The sequence below is a fragment of the Aedes albopictus genome, chromosome 3 (assembly GCF_035046485.1).
Source record: "Aedes albopictus strain Foshan chromosome 3, AalbF5, whole genome shotgun sequence".
NCBI lineage: Eukaryota > Metazoa > Arthropoda > Insecta > Diptera > Culicidae > Aedes > Aedes albopictus.
In genome coordinates, this window is record NC_085138.1 from 130,085,471 (window position 1) to 130,099,748 (window position 14,278).

At 43.2% G+C, this 14,278-nt stretch overlaps 1 protein-coding gene across 1 annotated transcript; it reads right to left on the reverse strand.

The window, feature by feature from the left end:
* Positions 1-4,429: 4,429 nt before the first annotated feature.
* Positions 4,430-5,673, reverse strand: LOC115259067 (uncharacterized). The gene has a single exon (XM_029859579.2). The coding sequence runs from the start codon at positions 5,315-5,317 to the stop codon at positions 4,430-4,432; it is 888 nt and encodes a 295-aa protein (XP_029715439.2). The 5' UTR covers positions 5,318-5,673.
* Positions 5,674-14,278: the final 8,605 nt, after the last annotated feature.

Below are 14,278 nucleotides of genomic sequence, written 5' to 3' on the forward strand. Positions count from 1 at the left end.
TCTACGATTGCTGAATTATACTGAAAAACTCGTGATTCAGCAGTGGTGGCACCGCTTTCCGCTTTTGTTCGGCCTTGGTGGTTTGTGTGGGGTGGTGCGTGTCGGTGTGTGTGTGCTTTGTGCGTGTGGTGCTTACGGCTTCAGCAGGGTGGTTACTTGGGTAGTGTGGGATAACTGGGTTTGGGACTGAGGGGGTCGTCGTTGATAAGGCCGACATCATTGAGTGCTCAGTGTTGGCGGTTGTATTGGTGACGATTTCTTCAGCCTTAAGATCTCATTTATACCACGCACAGATTTTTGGGAAGAGGGAGTACTTTGTAATGCAAGAGAGGGACTTAAACTCTGCGTTACGGGTTGGGCGAGGTCATGCAGATAGACTCAACCCAGGTGACCGTGCGGCTCGGACAGTGATGCATGAATGAGTGCGGTGTGGGTGAGGTGCGCTGCCCTGTGGGTGCAGTTGAGTCCGGGTTGGAGTGGAAAGAGACCCTTCTCTACTCTAGGTCGGGTTCGGTTGTACGGGCGTGGTAGTGTTTGTCTTATTTGTGCCGTGTTGTGCGTGATTTGCGGCTCGAGCTGTGTGGTTACTTGGGAAGTATTGTGCTCTGTAATCTAGATTTTGGTTTTAAGGTGAAGCTAAGGCTGGGCTGTGGCTCGGATTTGTTGGGCGCAGGTCGGGAGAGCTGGTGGCAGTTTGTGCTGGGGGGTTTACTCGATTGGTTATTCACTGATGGTGGCCAGTCGATCGACTTATCGGCGCTGCCTGTCATTTGGTTCTTGGGGTTTGTGCTCTCGAGGTTCGGGGCGTTGCTTCGTTGTATCTTCGCTTTAATACTAATATTCCTTGTTTGATTTAACTGACTGTTTTCTACAGGCGTTTAACTCATTCTATTTCATAGATTGCCAAATTTAAGGGTAATGGTTCAATAGGGTGTTAGCTATCAGAGTGGATTAGAACGAGTTGGCGCCTACAATACACCAACACTGACACACACACTCCAATACTTACACGCACACATGCACCTACAACTAGCTGTAAAAGACCAGTGGGCGGGACAATGGTGCCTACCCAACAGTTGTAGGTGGGGTGTTTGGCTTAGCTACATGACTTGGTCCGGCAAGCCCATAAACATCAATTGGTAGACGTATTGCCTAGTGAAAAGACAACGCAGATGGGCGAAAGCCAGGGGATGCGTTGATAATAGCAGAATAGCAGAATAGCAGCGATTAGAACAACTATAAAACGGAGTACTTTATTCTTTAATCTGAGCGCGTTGACAATGCGATACAAACTGAGCGTAGCTCGGAAGCGGGTCGTGTGTCGATGCTGCAGGGCAGTGTAGCCAGTTTTGCTGCGCACCGCAGTACTCCCCCTTCCTAGAAAATCACTGAATCCTGAATCGAACATGGTGGCCACTCTTGGTTATACGGTCGGATGATGGATCAGGTTCTTTGGCGAAGTAGGCTGGTTTTAGTCTGTCAATTGACACGGTTACCTCTTTGTTTTTAATTTTGATAGTCAACGTTTTGCTGGTCCTTGTGAGAACTTCGTATGGTCCTGTAAACGGTGGTTCTAAAGCGGCTCGAACTTTGTCGGTTCTTAAGAACACGTGCGTACAAGTTCCTAGGTCTTTCGGAACGAATACATGTCGTTTTGTATCATTATTGGATGCAGGACGAGGCACCACTGAATTCATTTTCTCTCGTAGATTTGTGACGAAGGATTCCGTCGAGCCGCGAAGAGGTTGTTTCTCCATCATTGCTCCAGGTATGCGAATGGTCGTGCCGTACAGCATGTCTGACGCTGATGTTTCTCCACGAATTGCCGTTCGTAAACCGAGCAGAACCAACGGCAACGCATCAGTCCAACTTGATTTATACGATTCCAAGGCCGTTTTGAGTGGTCTATGCCAGCACTCGATCATCCCATTTGCCTGTGGATGGTAGGGTGTAGTATGAATCCGTTCCAAGCCTAACAGTACAGCAAGTTCCTTCATCAGCTGCGACTCAAATTGACGACCTTGATCCGATGTTAGCTTTGACGGAGTTCCAAATCGAGCGACCCACACTTCAACGAAAGTTTTGGCAACCGTTTCCGCAGTCATGTCCGGGATAGCCACTGCCTCAGGCCATCTGCTGAACCGATCAATCATGGTCAGAATATACCGCCTTCCATTGGATATCGGCAAGGGACCGACAATGTCGATGTGAACGTGCTCGAATCGTTCGTCCGGAACAACTATCTGGTTAGAAAGCGACTTGGTATATCGGGATACTTTGTTTTTCTGACACTCTTGACAAGCTCGGGTCCAATTTGAAACGTCCTTTTTGACTCCAGGCCAAACGTAGTGCTGCAAAATCTGTGCTTGTGTGGCTTTTACTCCTGAGTGTGCCATGCGATGGAACTGGTCGAATATGATTTTTTGGTAGAAACGAGGAACACAAATTCGCACTTTATCGCCTTGTTGCTGACAAAGTAGCTTAACACTGAGCTGAGCGAATTTCAGTGTTTTTACATCGGGATTGGCCTTGTGCCAATTTTGCAGTTGTTCGTCGCATTCCTGTTTCCTGGCGAAATCGTTTTGGTTAATCGTCGATGGCAACCAAATAGCCTCTACTCGTGAAAGCACGTCCGCTGGGATATTGTCCACACCGGCGATGTGAACGAGATCTGTTGTATACTCGCTTATGAAACTCAACATTCGCTGCTGTCGTGGAGTTGGTTTGTTCGCATCCTGCTTGAATGCAAATGTGAGTGGTTTGTGATCGGTAAATATCACCGGATTACGACCCTCGATCACATCCTTGAAATGTTTGACGCCAAGATACACAGCAAGCAGCTCTCTATCGTAAGTAGAGTAACGTCTTTCGCGGTCGTTGAACTTCACGGAAAAATATCCCAATGGCTTCCATGCACCTCTGGATCGCTGCTGCAACACGGCTCCGGCAGCCAAATCGGACGCGTCGACCATCAGGGACAATTGGGCTTCTGGATCGTAGTAATCCAGTTCTGTAGCTTCAACTAAACACCTCTTGCACTTTTGGAAGGCTGCTTCAGCTTCAGCTGTCCACACGATTGGTGTGTTATCGTTCTTCCTGTTTGAGGGTATCAGTTTGCGCAATGGAATTTCGGCCTCAGCAGCATGTGAGAGAAAGCGGCGATAGTAATTGACTAGGGCAAGGAAACGTCTCAGTTTCTGTACCGTGTCTGGTTTCGGGAAATTTGCGACTGCTTGCACCTTCTCCGGAATCGGTTTGCAACCTCCGGTAGTTATCAATTGTCCCACGAACCGTACTTCCTGTTTTCCCAGCTGGCACTTGTCGGCGTTGATTTGAAGTCCGTTTGCTCTCAACCTCTCGAAAACCATGCGTAGGTGAACTTTATGCTCCTCTTCGGAAGACGAAGCGATGAGCAAGTCGTCTAGATAACCGACGACGAATGGCATGTCAAAGAATATGTTATTGATAAATCTTTGAAAAGTCTGACCAGAATTTTTTAAACCTGGCGGCATCACGAGAAACTCGTACAAACCGAGTGGCGTGATTATTGCAGTCTTCTCGATATCTGCCTCATGCATGGGGATTTGATAGTAGGCCCGTTCTAAATCTATTACAGAAAAGACAGTCTTACCTTGCATTGTTTGACAAATGTCGTAAATGTGCGGCAAAGGATACCGATCCGCGATGGTAGAATCGTTGAGCCGTTTGTAATCACCTACGAGCCTGAATTTGACATCACCGTTCTGCAGTGTTTTTGTAGCTAGGTGCACCGGGCTTGAATACGGGCTTTTCGAGGATCGGATGTATCCAAGCTCTAGAAACAGCTTCAATTCCTTCCGAAGTGCTTCGAGTTTGTGTGGTGGAAGTCTGCGAAATTTAGAATGGCACGGAGGCCCATCGACCTTGATAGTGTGCTTCACGCCATGCTTTACTTCCTGTCGAGGAAAACGTGGTCTAGTAACATCCGAGAATTCGCTCAGCAGGCCGCCGTAATCACTGTTGCGAGAATATGTTTTCAAACCGAATAATCCTTCTGCGACCACGCTGATTTGGCCATGTGCTTTGATATTGGTCATTTTATCGATCAAGCACTTTCCTTGCAGATCAACCAGCAAACCGTAATGTTTCAGGAAATCTGCACCCAGGATCGGGGAAGTCACATCCGCTATTATGAAACGCCACGGAAAACATCTGCGTAGACCGAAAGTTGGTTTGTATATCTCGGTGCCGTAGGTAGCAATTCGGGTGCCGTTGGCGGCATATAGGTTCATCCCTGGAGTCGGCCTTGACTTATTGCTTGGAGCACACGGCAGTACTGAAAGGTCAGCACCGGTATCGACGAGAAATTTATAGTTGGTTGCTGGGTCCTGGATGATAAGACGGGATTGTTGAAACTTACTGCCCTCGCCCGTCGTCGAATGCAGCTGCTCTAGTTTTTTTGCTTAAATTGGCAGGGTGATCGGCAGCTTCTCGCGTTGGCGCCAAATTTTCTGTGGTAGAAACAATACGGATGATTTCCTCGTGAGCCACTTCGGGTACCACCAAGAAATCTGCTGAAACTCCTGCTGCGGGGTCTGCCACGCTCTTGACGAAAAGCGGCAATTTCGTCGGAAAGGACAGAAATTTGTTTGCGTAGTTCCTCGAATCCGATGTCCTTGTTGTCCTCCCACGTCGTTCCAGCGGAGGATATTGATCGCGTTCTGGTGATGTCCGCAAGTTTATCCGCTTGTTCAGCTAGCTGCGCCAATTGGAGAGTGGCTTCCGAGACCTTTAGAACAGCTTGTGTCGTTTCAGGGAGCTGCTGCATCCACAACGACTTAATGATTTTCTCGTCGGTGATGACATCCCTGGCGAGATCCCTCATTTCGCGTAGTAGTTGCGAAGGTTTGCGATCGCCGAGTTCGCACCCACGTAGTAGCTGCTGCATACGATTCTGCTCGCTGGTGCTGTACTCGCTGATAATTCTGTCCTTTAACGCTGAGTACTTTCCATTCGCCGGTGGATCTCGGATGATGTCCGAGCAGCATGCCAATATCTCCGAATCGATGGCAGCGAGGACGTGGAAGTAGCGCGTGTCCTCGCGAGTTACTTGATTCAGCGTGAATTGTGCCTCTAGCTGAGCAAACCAAAGAGTTGGGTCACGCTTCCAGAATGGCCCGATTTTTATTGCAACTTTGTTTACAGTACCGCCGGCAGTGTTGTTGACATCGGTACCGCTGTTCACGACGGGCGGGTTGTTTGCAGCGGCTGCTCGGGCTACTCGCAGCTGGTCCTGTAGATGAGCGATTTCGTCTTTCAAACGTTGTTCGTCCGCCATCTTATTTTGGGTGCTGCTGGTGGGCGCCTTGGCGAAATTCCAACGTGTAGGCAGCTACAATGGCGGTCTGCAAACGAAAGCAAAAAATCGACACACAGCCAGTTGCGCCCAAGTGTATTGATTTGTGTGTTTCCTTACTTTTTTGCACGTTCCTATATTTGAGCCGGCGAACGTCGGGGTCACCAATGAGGTGCTTGGTAATAAAACGCCGCGATTAGAACAACTATAAAACGGAGTACTTTATTCTTTAATCTGAGCGCGTTGACAATGCGATACAAACTGAGCGTAGCTCGGAAGCGGGTCGTGTGTCGATGCTGCAGGGCAGTGTAGCCAGTTTTGCTGCGCACCGCATACCTTTATAAGAGGAAAGTCTATTTTAGATTTGCCAACTGTTCAGAATATGGAGCTGTCAATAATATACCGTATTACCCCGCTAATACGACACCGACTGTTGTCGTATAACCGGGGTAAGCTTTTAATTCGCCAAACTGGTCACCCTACACCACCATGCTCATTGAAATTTGGCAACTCTATTTTTGTTTTTGTTTTGATTTCCGGATTTTTTATGAAAGATAATTTCATCAAATATTGCGGTGTCGCGAATGAAAAGCTCGTTCTTTCTACGATTGTTGCCATCCTCAGTTCATTCCGGTTGGTCTCCAGGGGGTTTGGGTGTTGAATAGCACCAACTCAGAACTTCCGAAATTTGCGGCTGCAAGAGGAGTTTCTGCGGATGCGAGTATAAGCGCAATATCAAACTGGTTTGCATTTACAGTGTACATCGCTGTGACATTTGAACACTTTTTAATTCGACATGTGTCGTATAAGCGGGGTACGAATTAAAAAGTGTCGTATTAAAACGTGTCGAACCAGAGGGGTAAGACGGTAGCACCATATAAAAGCACGGTAGGGGTAGGCGGGGCATAATGAGCAGCTTAAGCATTTTGCCACAGAATCCAGTAAATTAAGTGCAACCAATGTGACATTTTAACGTTCAATCCTCATTTGATCCTTAACTTACAAAAGCTAATCGTTGAAAATTCGAATAAAGTTATAAATAAACGTTGTAAAATTTTATGTTTAAAAAAACGTATAAAATCGCGAGTTGCGTTTTGGAGGTGGGGCATAATGAGCACCGGTGGGGCAGGATGATCAATACCAGTTTTGTACACAATCAAATGCTAATTGACTATTTTTGTCAATGATATAGCATACTGAAAACAATCAATGAGAATTTGAATTTGGATTACGGGGTTTAATTTGTAAGGAACTGTGGGGTTCCAAGGGGCCTTCTTTTGAGGAATTTTTAAAGGGTGATAATATACAGATACTGAAATTTTCAAGCTAATAAATTGTAAATTACAGACAAAACCTTACTATATGCATCAAAACAGAGAAAACCAAAATTAAAATTCGTTTGTTGAAGATGTTCACCATTTATTTTATTTATTTATTTAAACAAATATTTTAGTCATTGGCTTACGTAGGGATACAGATTTTTCATTTACAACTACACCATTTAGCAATACTCATTACAGGAAACATAAATAATTGATATAACAAACATTGATATTTACATCTTGGAAAAATACAACTAGCAAGTAAAAAAAACCAAGAAAACAGAATAAAAAAAAAAATTATATCACAGATGCTTTAGTCGTTCAGAATGCCTTCGATTAGTGGATTAATCGACAACTGGCAACTGGCACGAAATTTCTCCCAAATGCGGTTGATGAATTGGTCGACTGTTTCCATGTTCGCCTCGACGTGAAGATCTTCAGTTCGATACCACGGGGCCCGGTTTAGTTTCATCTTAAGTAATTTGTTTTGCTTCAGCATGTTCACCATTTGCATTATTTTTTCACCAGTTGCTCATTTTGTCCCACCCAGCTATCAACTTTTTGAAGCATATTTTTGAAGCATATTATTTTTAACAAAATAATTAAACAAATAGGGGAAATTACCTATTCTCGGCCGTTTTGTTCTCTTCGTCTTAGGGGGTTTTTTGAAACCTACTGAACTTAAAGTTGGCCTTAAATCCTTCCCAACCAAGCTGAATTATATGGCCAAGTTTCGGGAAATTTAGCTGACAAAAACCCCCCATGACGAAGAGAACAAACCTGCCGACAATACCCAATGTTGAAAAGCGTTACAAATACATTTCATTGGCCTAGGGAATATCAAGAAAATCGATAGATGCCCACTAAGTTGTGATTTCGATTCCCAAAATCTTGTTTTATGTCACCTGATTGTTATAATATTTTCCCAGTACATGACTACTTTACGCATTTTGATTAATTTTTCAAGGTAAACGGATTTTTTGACTAATTTTTTGTCAACAACTCATTGGATTTTAGATAATTAGGCTACAATCAAGCAATTTGTTTTGTTAATTTAAAGATTTACAGTGAAAATACAAAGAGCTCATTATGCCCCGCCTACCCCTATAAAAATCTATTAGAGAACTATTATGAAAGAGTGTCACATAAATGATACGAAGCGATTCGTTTCGTTAAAGATTTTTTTTATTCTTAAATCAATGCTGTCCACGTAGACATTTGATAAACCCCCACCCCCCTCTTCATGGACAAGCGTGGAATTTTCCCGAACCCTTCCCCCCTGCAAGTTGTCCACGTGGTATATGGACAGAACTTAACCTAAATCAACCTTTTTTGTGTTCCAGAGATCAATCATATTTAAATAACATCTGATGCTTTAACAATTGCTATCTTTAGCGATGTTGAGATAATTCCATATTCTGAATCTGCACGCCAAACCGGACCGAAATACAATTTTCGTCGTTTTTGGAGCACGAGAACCTATTTAAAAATCAATTTAAAAGTTTGTATGGGAGCGATTTGACAAACAGTTGCCCAGCTGTCAAAAAATGATATCATAAAATATCTTTGAAATTGATTTTAGGTATCCAAATGAAGTTCTAAAAATCTAATAAAAATCATAGGGGCTCAGAAAAAATGCTCTTTTGTACGAAATTTAAAAATCAATAAATGTTTGATCGGGAGTGTACTTCCTGTTAAAAGCAGTGTCTTGTTTGACGTAATTCATTAACCCGTAGGCTACGGGGCTTACTCAAAAATTTCAAACCGCTGGCAAATGCTGGCAATTGATTGACTTAATGTTGAATTCAATATGCTTAGGACCTTGCTTAGGACAAACAAATCTACACCTAGCGTGCCTCATAACCTTTTACAAGCGCACATAAACTAGACGCAAACATGAAAATGTTTTGGACGCCTTTAAAAAGTTCTACTACACTAGTTATACACTTCTTAAGGTGGAACATCAAGAAATCCTGTAACAATTTAGTATACAAACCTTAGAGGCACAAATCTGACGAACGAAGAATCGAACCGCTGCATTTGTTTATCCTGACTTTGCTCACCTGCAAAAAGAGGCAGCTTTTCCAAATCACGCGCATTTGTTTACGGATTTTTAAGATTAGTACTCTTGAAAACGTGAGTAGGGGTTCAAGTGGGCCATTGGGGTAGCCATATTTGTATTCTCTGATGTTTCACCTTAACCTCCTGGCCCAATGTATAATACAATAATACATGGAAATCATTTCAATTCCAATTAATAGGGCCTTGCGAAAAGGAAGAATATGCTATGTTTACCCCTCCTGACCCAGACGTCCACCGGAATTAAACTGTCAACTTGATTCCAACTGTTTGGGTTCCCAGCACAACTAAAATTACAACTACTAATGAAGTAAACCACAAAATTTCATTGAAAAGTATTAATTTTTGCGCCTTTGCCAGCGGCTTGAAATTTTTGAGTAAGCCTACGTGTTAATCAACGTTCCATTAATAATGTTTTTTTCATTCATTTCAGTCATTCCTGACAACCATGGCTGGTATTCATCACGCTTCAAGACCAAATCGACTACTTGGCAAGCAGGGACTATTGCGCTGTCAATTAATCTCACAATCGTCACGTCTCAAACGGGGTTGAATTTCATCAAAATATGTATATTGTTGAACATTATTTGATACATAAAATTGCGATGGGAAGGGGTCTAGGAAGGGGTAGTTTCACCAGTAACTTTAAAATATCCGAAAACCCCCAAAAAAATAATAAAACGTCTTAATGCACCGTAAGTATGGTACATCAGCATGGCACGGTCAACAGCAAACTAGTCTATCCGACTCTAAAACCATGAATTTGCCTCGAAAAATTTGGACGTGACTTCTTTAAGAAGTTGTTCCATAGGTCCAAGACTATTTGATCTTATTAGGCTCACCCACCACGTCCTCACAAATTGCATGGAAATGCAAGAAACATAATTTTGAAACAGTTCACTTCTTGACTTTCAGTGTAATACCCTTTGGGTTCACCAGGTCCACCCGATTAGCATGGTGATGCAAGAAACTTACTTTTGAAACAGTTCACTTCTGTTGCTGTTCCACAGGTCCAGGAAGATTCATTTAATCTAGGTCCACCCGATTTGCATGGTGATGCAAGAAACTTACTTCTGAAACAGTTCACTTCTGGAGCTGTTCCAGAGGTCCCAGAGGATTGATTCTATCTAGGTTCACCAGGTCCACCCAAATTGCATGGTGATGCAAGAAACCTACTTTTGAAACAGTTCGCTTCTGTTGCTGTTCCACAGGTCCAAGAAGATTCATTTAATCTAGGTCCACCCGATTAGCATGGTGATGCAAGAAACTTACTTTTGAAACAGTTCACTTCTGGAGCTGTTCCTGAGGTCCCAGAAGATTGATTCTATCTAGGTTCACCAGGTCCACCCGAATTGCATGGTGATGCAAGAAACCTACTTTTGAAACAGTTCGCTTCTGTTGCTGTTCCACAGGTCCAAGAAGATTCATTTAATCTAGGTCCACCCGATTTGCATGGTGATGCAAGAAACTTACTTCTGAAACAGTTCACTTCTGGAGCTGTTCCAGAGGTCCCAGAGGATTGATTCTATCTAGGTTCACCAGGTCCACCCGAATTGCATGGTAATGCAAGAAACCTACTTTTGAAACAGTTCACTTCTGGAGCTGTCCCAGAGGATTGATTCTATCTAGGTTCACCAGGTCCACCCGAATTGCATGGTGATGCAAGAAACTTACTTTTGAAACAGTTCACTTCTGGAGCTGTTCCACAGGTCCAAGAAGATTCATTTAATCTAGGTTCACCAGGTCCACCCGATTAGCATGGTGATGCAAGAAACTTACTTTTGAAACAGTTCACTTCTGGAGCTGTTCCACAGGTCCAAGAAGATTCATTTAATCTAGGTTCACCAGGTCCACCCGATTCGCATGGTGATGCAAGAAACTTACTTTTGAAACAGTTCACTTCTGGAGCTGTTCCAGAGGTCCCAGAAGATTGATTCTATCTAGGTTCACCAGGTCCACCCGAATTGCATGGTGATGCAAGAAACCTACTTTTGAAACAGTTCGCTTCTGGTGCTGTTCCACAGGTCCAAGAAGATTCATTTAATCTAGGTTCACTAGGTCCACCCGATTAGCATGGTGATGCAAGAAACTTACTTTTGAAACAGTTCACTTCTGGAGCTGTTCCACAGGTCCAAGAAGATTCATTTAATCTAGGTTCACCAGGTCCACCCGATTCGCATGGTGATGCAAGAAACTTACTTTTGAAACAGTTCACTTCTGGAGCTGTTCCAGAGGTCCCAGAAGATTGATTCTATCTTGGTTCACCAGGTCCACACGAATTGCATGGTGATGCAGAAAACTTACTTTTGAAACAGTTCACTTCTGGAGCTGTTCCAGAGGTCCCACAAGGTTTAATTTAATAAGGTTCACCAGGTCCACCCTAATTGCATGGTGATGCAAGAAACCTACTTTTGAAACAGTTCACTTCTGGAGCTGTTCCAGAGGTCCCACAAGATTTGATTTAACAAGGTTCACCAGGTCCACCCGAATTGCATGGTGATGCAAGAAACTTGCTTTTGAAACAGTTCACTTCTGGAGCTGTTCCAGAGGATTGATTCTATCTAGGTTCACCAGGTCCACCCGAATTGCATGGTGATGCAAGAAACCTACTTTTGAAACAGTTCGCTTCTGTTGCTGTTCCACAGGTCCAAGAAGATTCATTTAATCTAGGTTCACCAGGTCCACCCGATTTGCATGGTGATGCAAGAAACTTACTTTCAAAACAGTTATATTCTGAAGCTGTTCCAGAAGTCCCAGAAGATTGATTCTATCTAGGTTCACCAGGTCCACCCTAATTGCATGGTGATGCAAGAAACTTACTTTTGAAACAGTTCACTTCTGGAGCTGTTCCAGAGGTCCCAGAAGATTGATTCTATCTTGGTTCACCAGGTCCACCCGAATTGCATGGTGATGCAGAAAACTTACTTTTGAAACAGTTCACTTCTGGAGCTGTTCCAGAGGTCCCACAAGGTTTAATTTAATAAGGTTCACCAGGTCACCCGACTAGCATGGTGATGCATGAAATTTAGTTTTGAAAAAGTTATACCCTGAAGCTGTTCCAGAAGATTGATTCTATCTAGGTCCTACACGGGTTCCCAACCGGTGGTCCGCGGCCCCCTGGGGGGCCGTGAAGCCTGTCTAGGGGGGCCACGATGTTACCAAAAAAAATGCTCAATTTTTATTCTATTTTGTGCAAATTATATCAATTTTTAATTTTATATACCGCCACCTCCAAAAGCCACAATTTGAGGAACAAATTTTCAGTATAAAACGCCTCCAGAAGAAAAAATTTTCGGCTGCGCCGCTATTTTTCAGCTATGATTCAAATTGAATGTTCATAACATCATTTTTACGAAATGTGAGTGTCATTGATCGTCGAAAATCCCTCCCACAGTAAATTTCTGGCTACGTCACTGTACCCAAAAAAACTCGGTTCATTCATTTAATTCATATTTTTTTCTAAAAATTTTCATTGGGCCGCGGATGTTTTGACAATTCTTAAAGGGGGTCGCCACCTCAAAAAGGTTGGGAACCCCTGATCTAGGTTCACCAGGTCCTCTCGAATTGCATGGTGATGCAAGAAACCTACTTTTGAAACAGTTTACATCTGGAGCTGTTCCAAAGGTCCAAGAAGATTGGTTCTATCTGCATGGTAATGCAAGAAAATTTCTGATGAATGATTTAATCATTCTTCTGAACTGTGCTCATAGGAGCCAACATGTGCCCTAGTTGGGGGGAGGCAGAGCTCTTCGAAACTGCGTCAATTTTATTCGAATTTCTGATTTTTAAGGGTGATAATGGTATGTAAATCGAATGGAGACTCACCTCATTTGAGTCGAGATTCATCACCTTGATGTTCGAGTCGAGCTGCGTCACGTCATTCCAATCATAGAATGAGCACAAGTAGCCTATTTCAAGTCAACATTTTCGAGAACGATTGTGCCACTTTTCCCCGAATGCCGGTTCCCCGAACGCCGGTTCCCCGAATGGCCCGTTTCCCCGAAAAGATTATTACATTCTTGTTCAAAATGATCACGTGTCACAAAATGTTCGTTTCCTAGGACCTATGTTATTCAAAAAGATATTCTACCATAGTTAGACAGGTCGTTGGTATAAATTTGGTTCTAGAAAGAAAGAGCAGCAATGGAAAGAAGGAGTCATATTACCATTCTTCATTCAGCAGGTCTGAGGAGGAATAAAACTTGAAAGAACCGCCTAAAGAATGGTGTGATACGGGGAAATGGGTCATTCGGGGAAAAGTAGCACAACCATCGAGAACACTGATCGAACAACAAGATCATAATATACAAATGGTAGGTAAGGTAATCATAAGTTGAACCAATTATCGAATGTTTTAATTCGTTCGAATCCGTATCCCATTTGGTTTTGCTCAGTGTTGCGAATACTCACTTGCATAAGCTATACTGACTTGCTTCTATCTAAGTTCAGTAGCATGCTATCAAAAAACGGTGTATGGAGGACATTTACATTGTAGTTACATTTTCTTGAATAAAGTAAGAGTCTCACACGCATACCAAAGTCGTGAAAGAACTGTGAGCACGAGGTGAGTAAAATGAGTATAATTCATACTCACCTCGTACTCACAGCTCTCTGTGACTTTGGCATGCGTGTGCGACCTCTCCTTTATTCGGTGAACTTTTAGATAAAACTACAATGTAAAAGTCCTTTAAACATTGTTTTTTGATAGCATGCTTCTAAACTGAGATAGCAGCAAGTGAGTATTCGCAACACTGGTTTTGCTGGCGTAAACTGGAATGCAAACGATTTAAGTTTGAAAACAAGAATGAGGGTGTTGGAATTGTTCATCCCCCAAGAGTAAACAAAGCAGCCACTAGCGCAGTCTGCAGGCCAACAAAGTTCAAATCAAGATTAAAAATGGTTCAACAGATAACATTCTCCAAGTACGAATTACGAATTTTTCTGTTTTCACCATGAAGTGACACACGTAATAAGGCCCATAGCATACAATGCGGGAGCTATACGAGTGCACCATATATGTGCTTCCTTTTGGGGGAAATGGGTGAAATCAGTGATTTTTAAATTGCTAATTATCGACGAAAAACGCTTTATTTAATGATTGTAAAGTCAATGTTACCATGTCATACTATGAAAAGCTATTTACCACCTTTGTCGGGACAAATTGGCTCAAAAAGTATGTAATTTTATTTAATGAATTTCGAAATGTTGCAAATTATGATTTCTTACTCTACTGCCGGTAGACCAGGTTCGGTTCTTTGGGAGCTTTGAACTGCTGCGCCGACGAGTAGATCTTGCTGGTTTTGCTTCAGGCCCACAGGATCCGGCTGCCGAAGGCCTTCCCAAAAACCAGCTTCAAGTTGCTTCTCGGCTCCCTTCGAACCGCACTCTCTGCACGAGGAACGACCCTTGGGAAATGTAAAACCGCTTAGTTGCAACCTTGTCGAAACGCTCCAAATTGCTTCCGAGCACTTTGGCGCGATTGCTCAGCTAGTGGGTCGAGAGACATTGATGAAGAAGCCATTTAGATCCATCGGAAATAAAA

Bases quoted from the DNA above. Each gene is read 5' to 3' on its own strand.
- LOC115259067 (XM_029859579.2), bottom strand. From the start codon at position 5,317: ATGGCGGACGAACAACGTTTGAAAGACGAAATCGCTCATCTACAGGAC.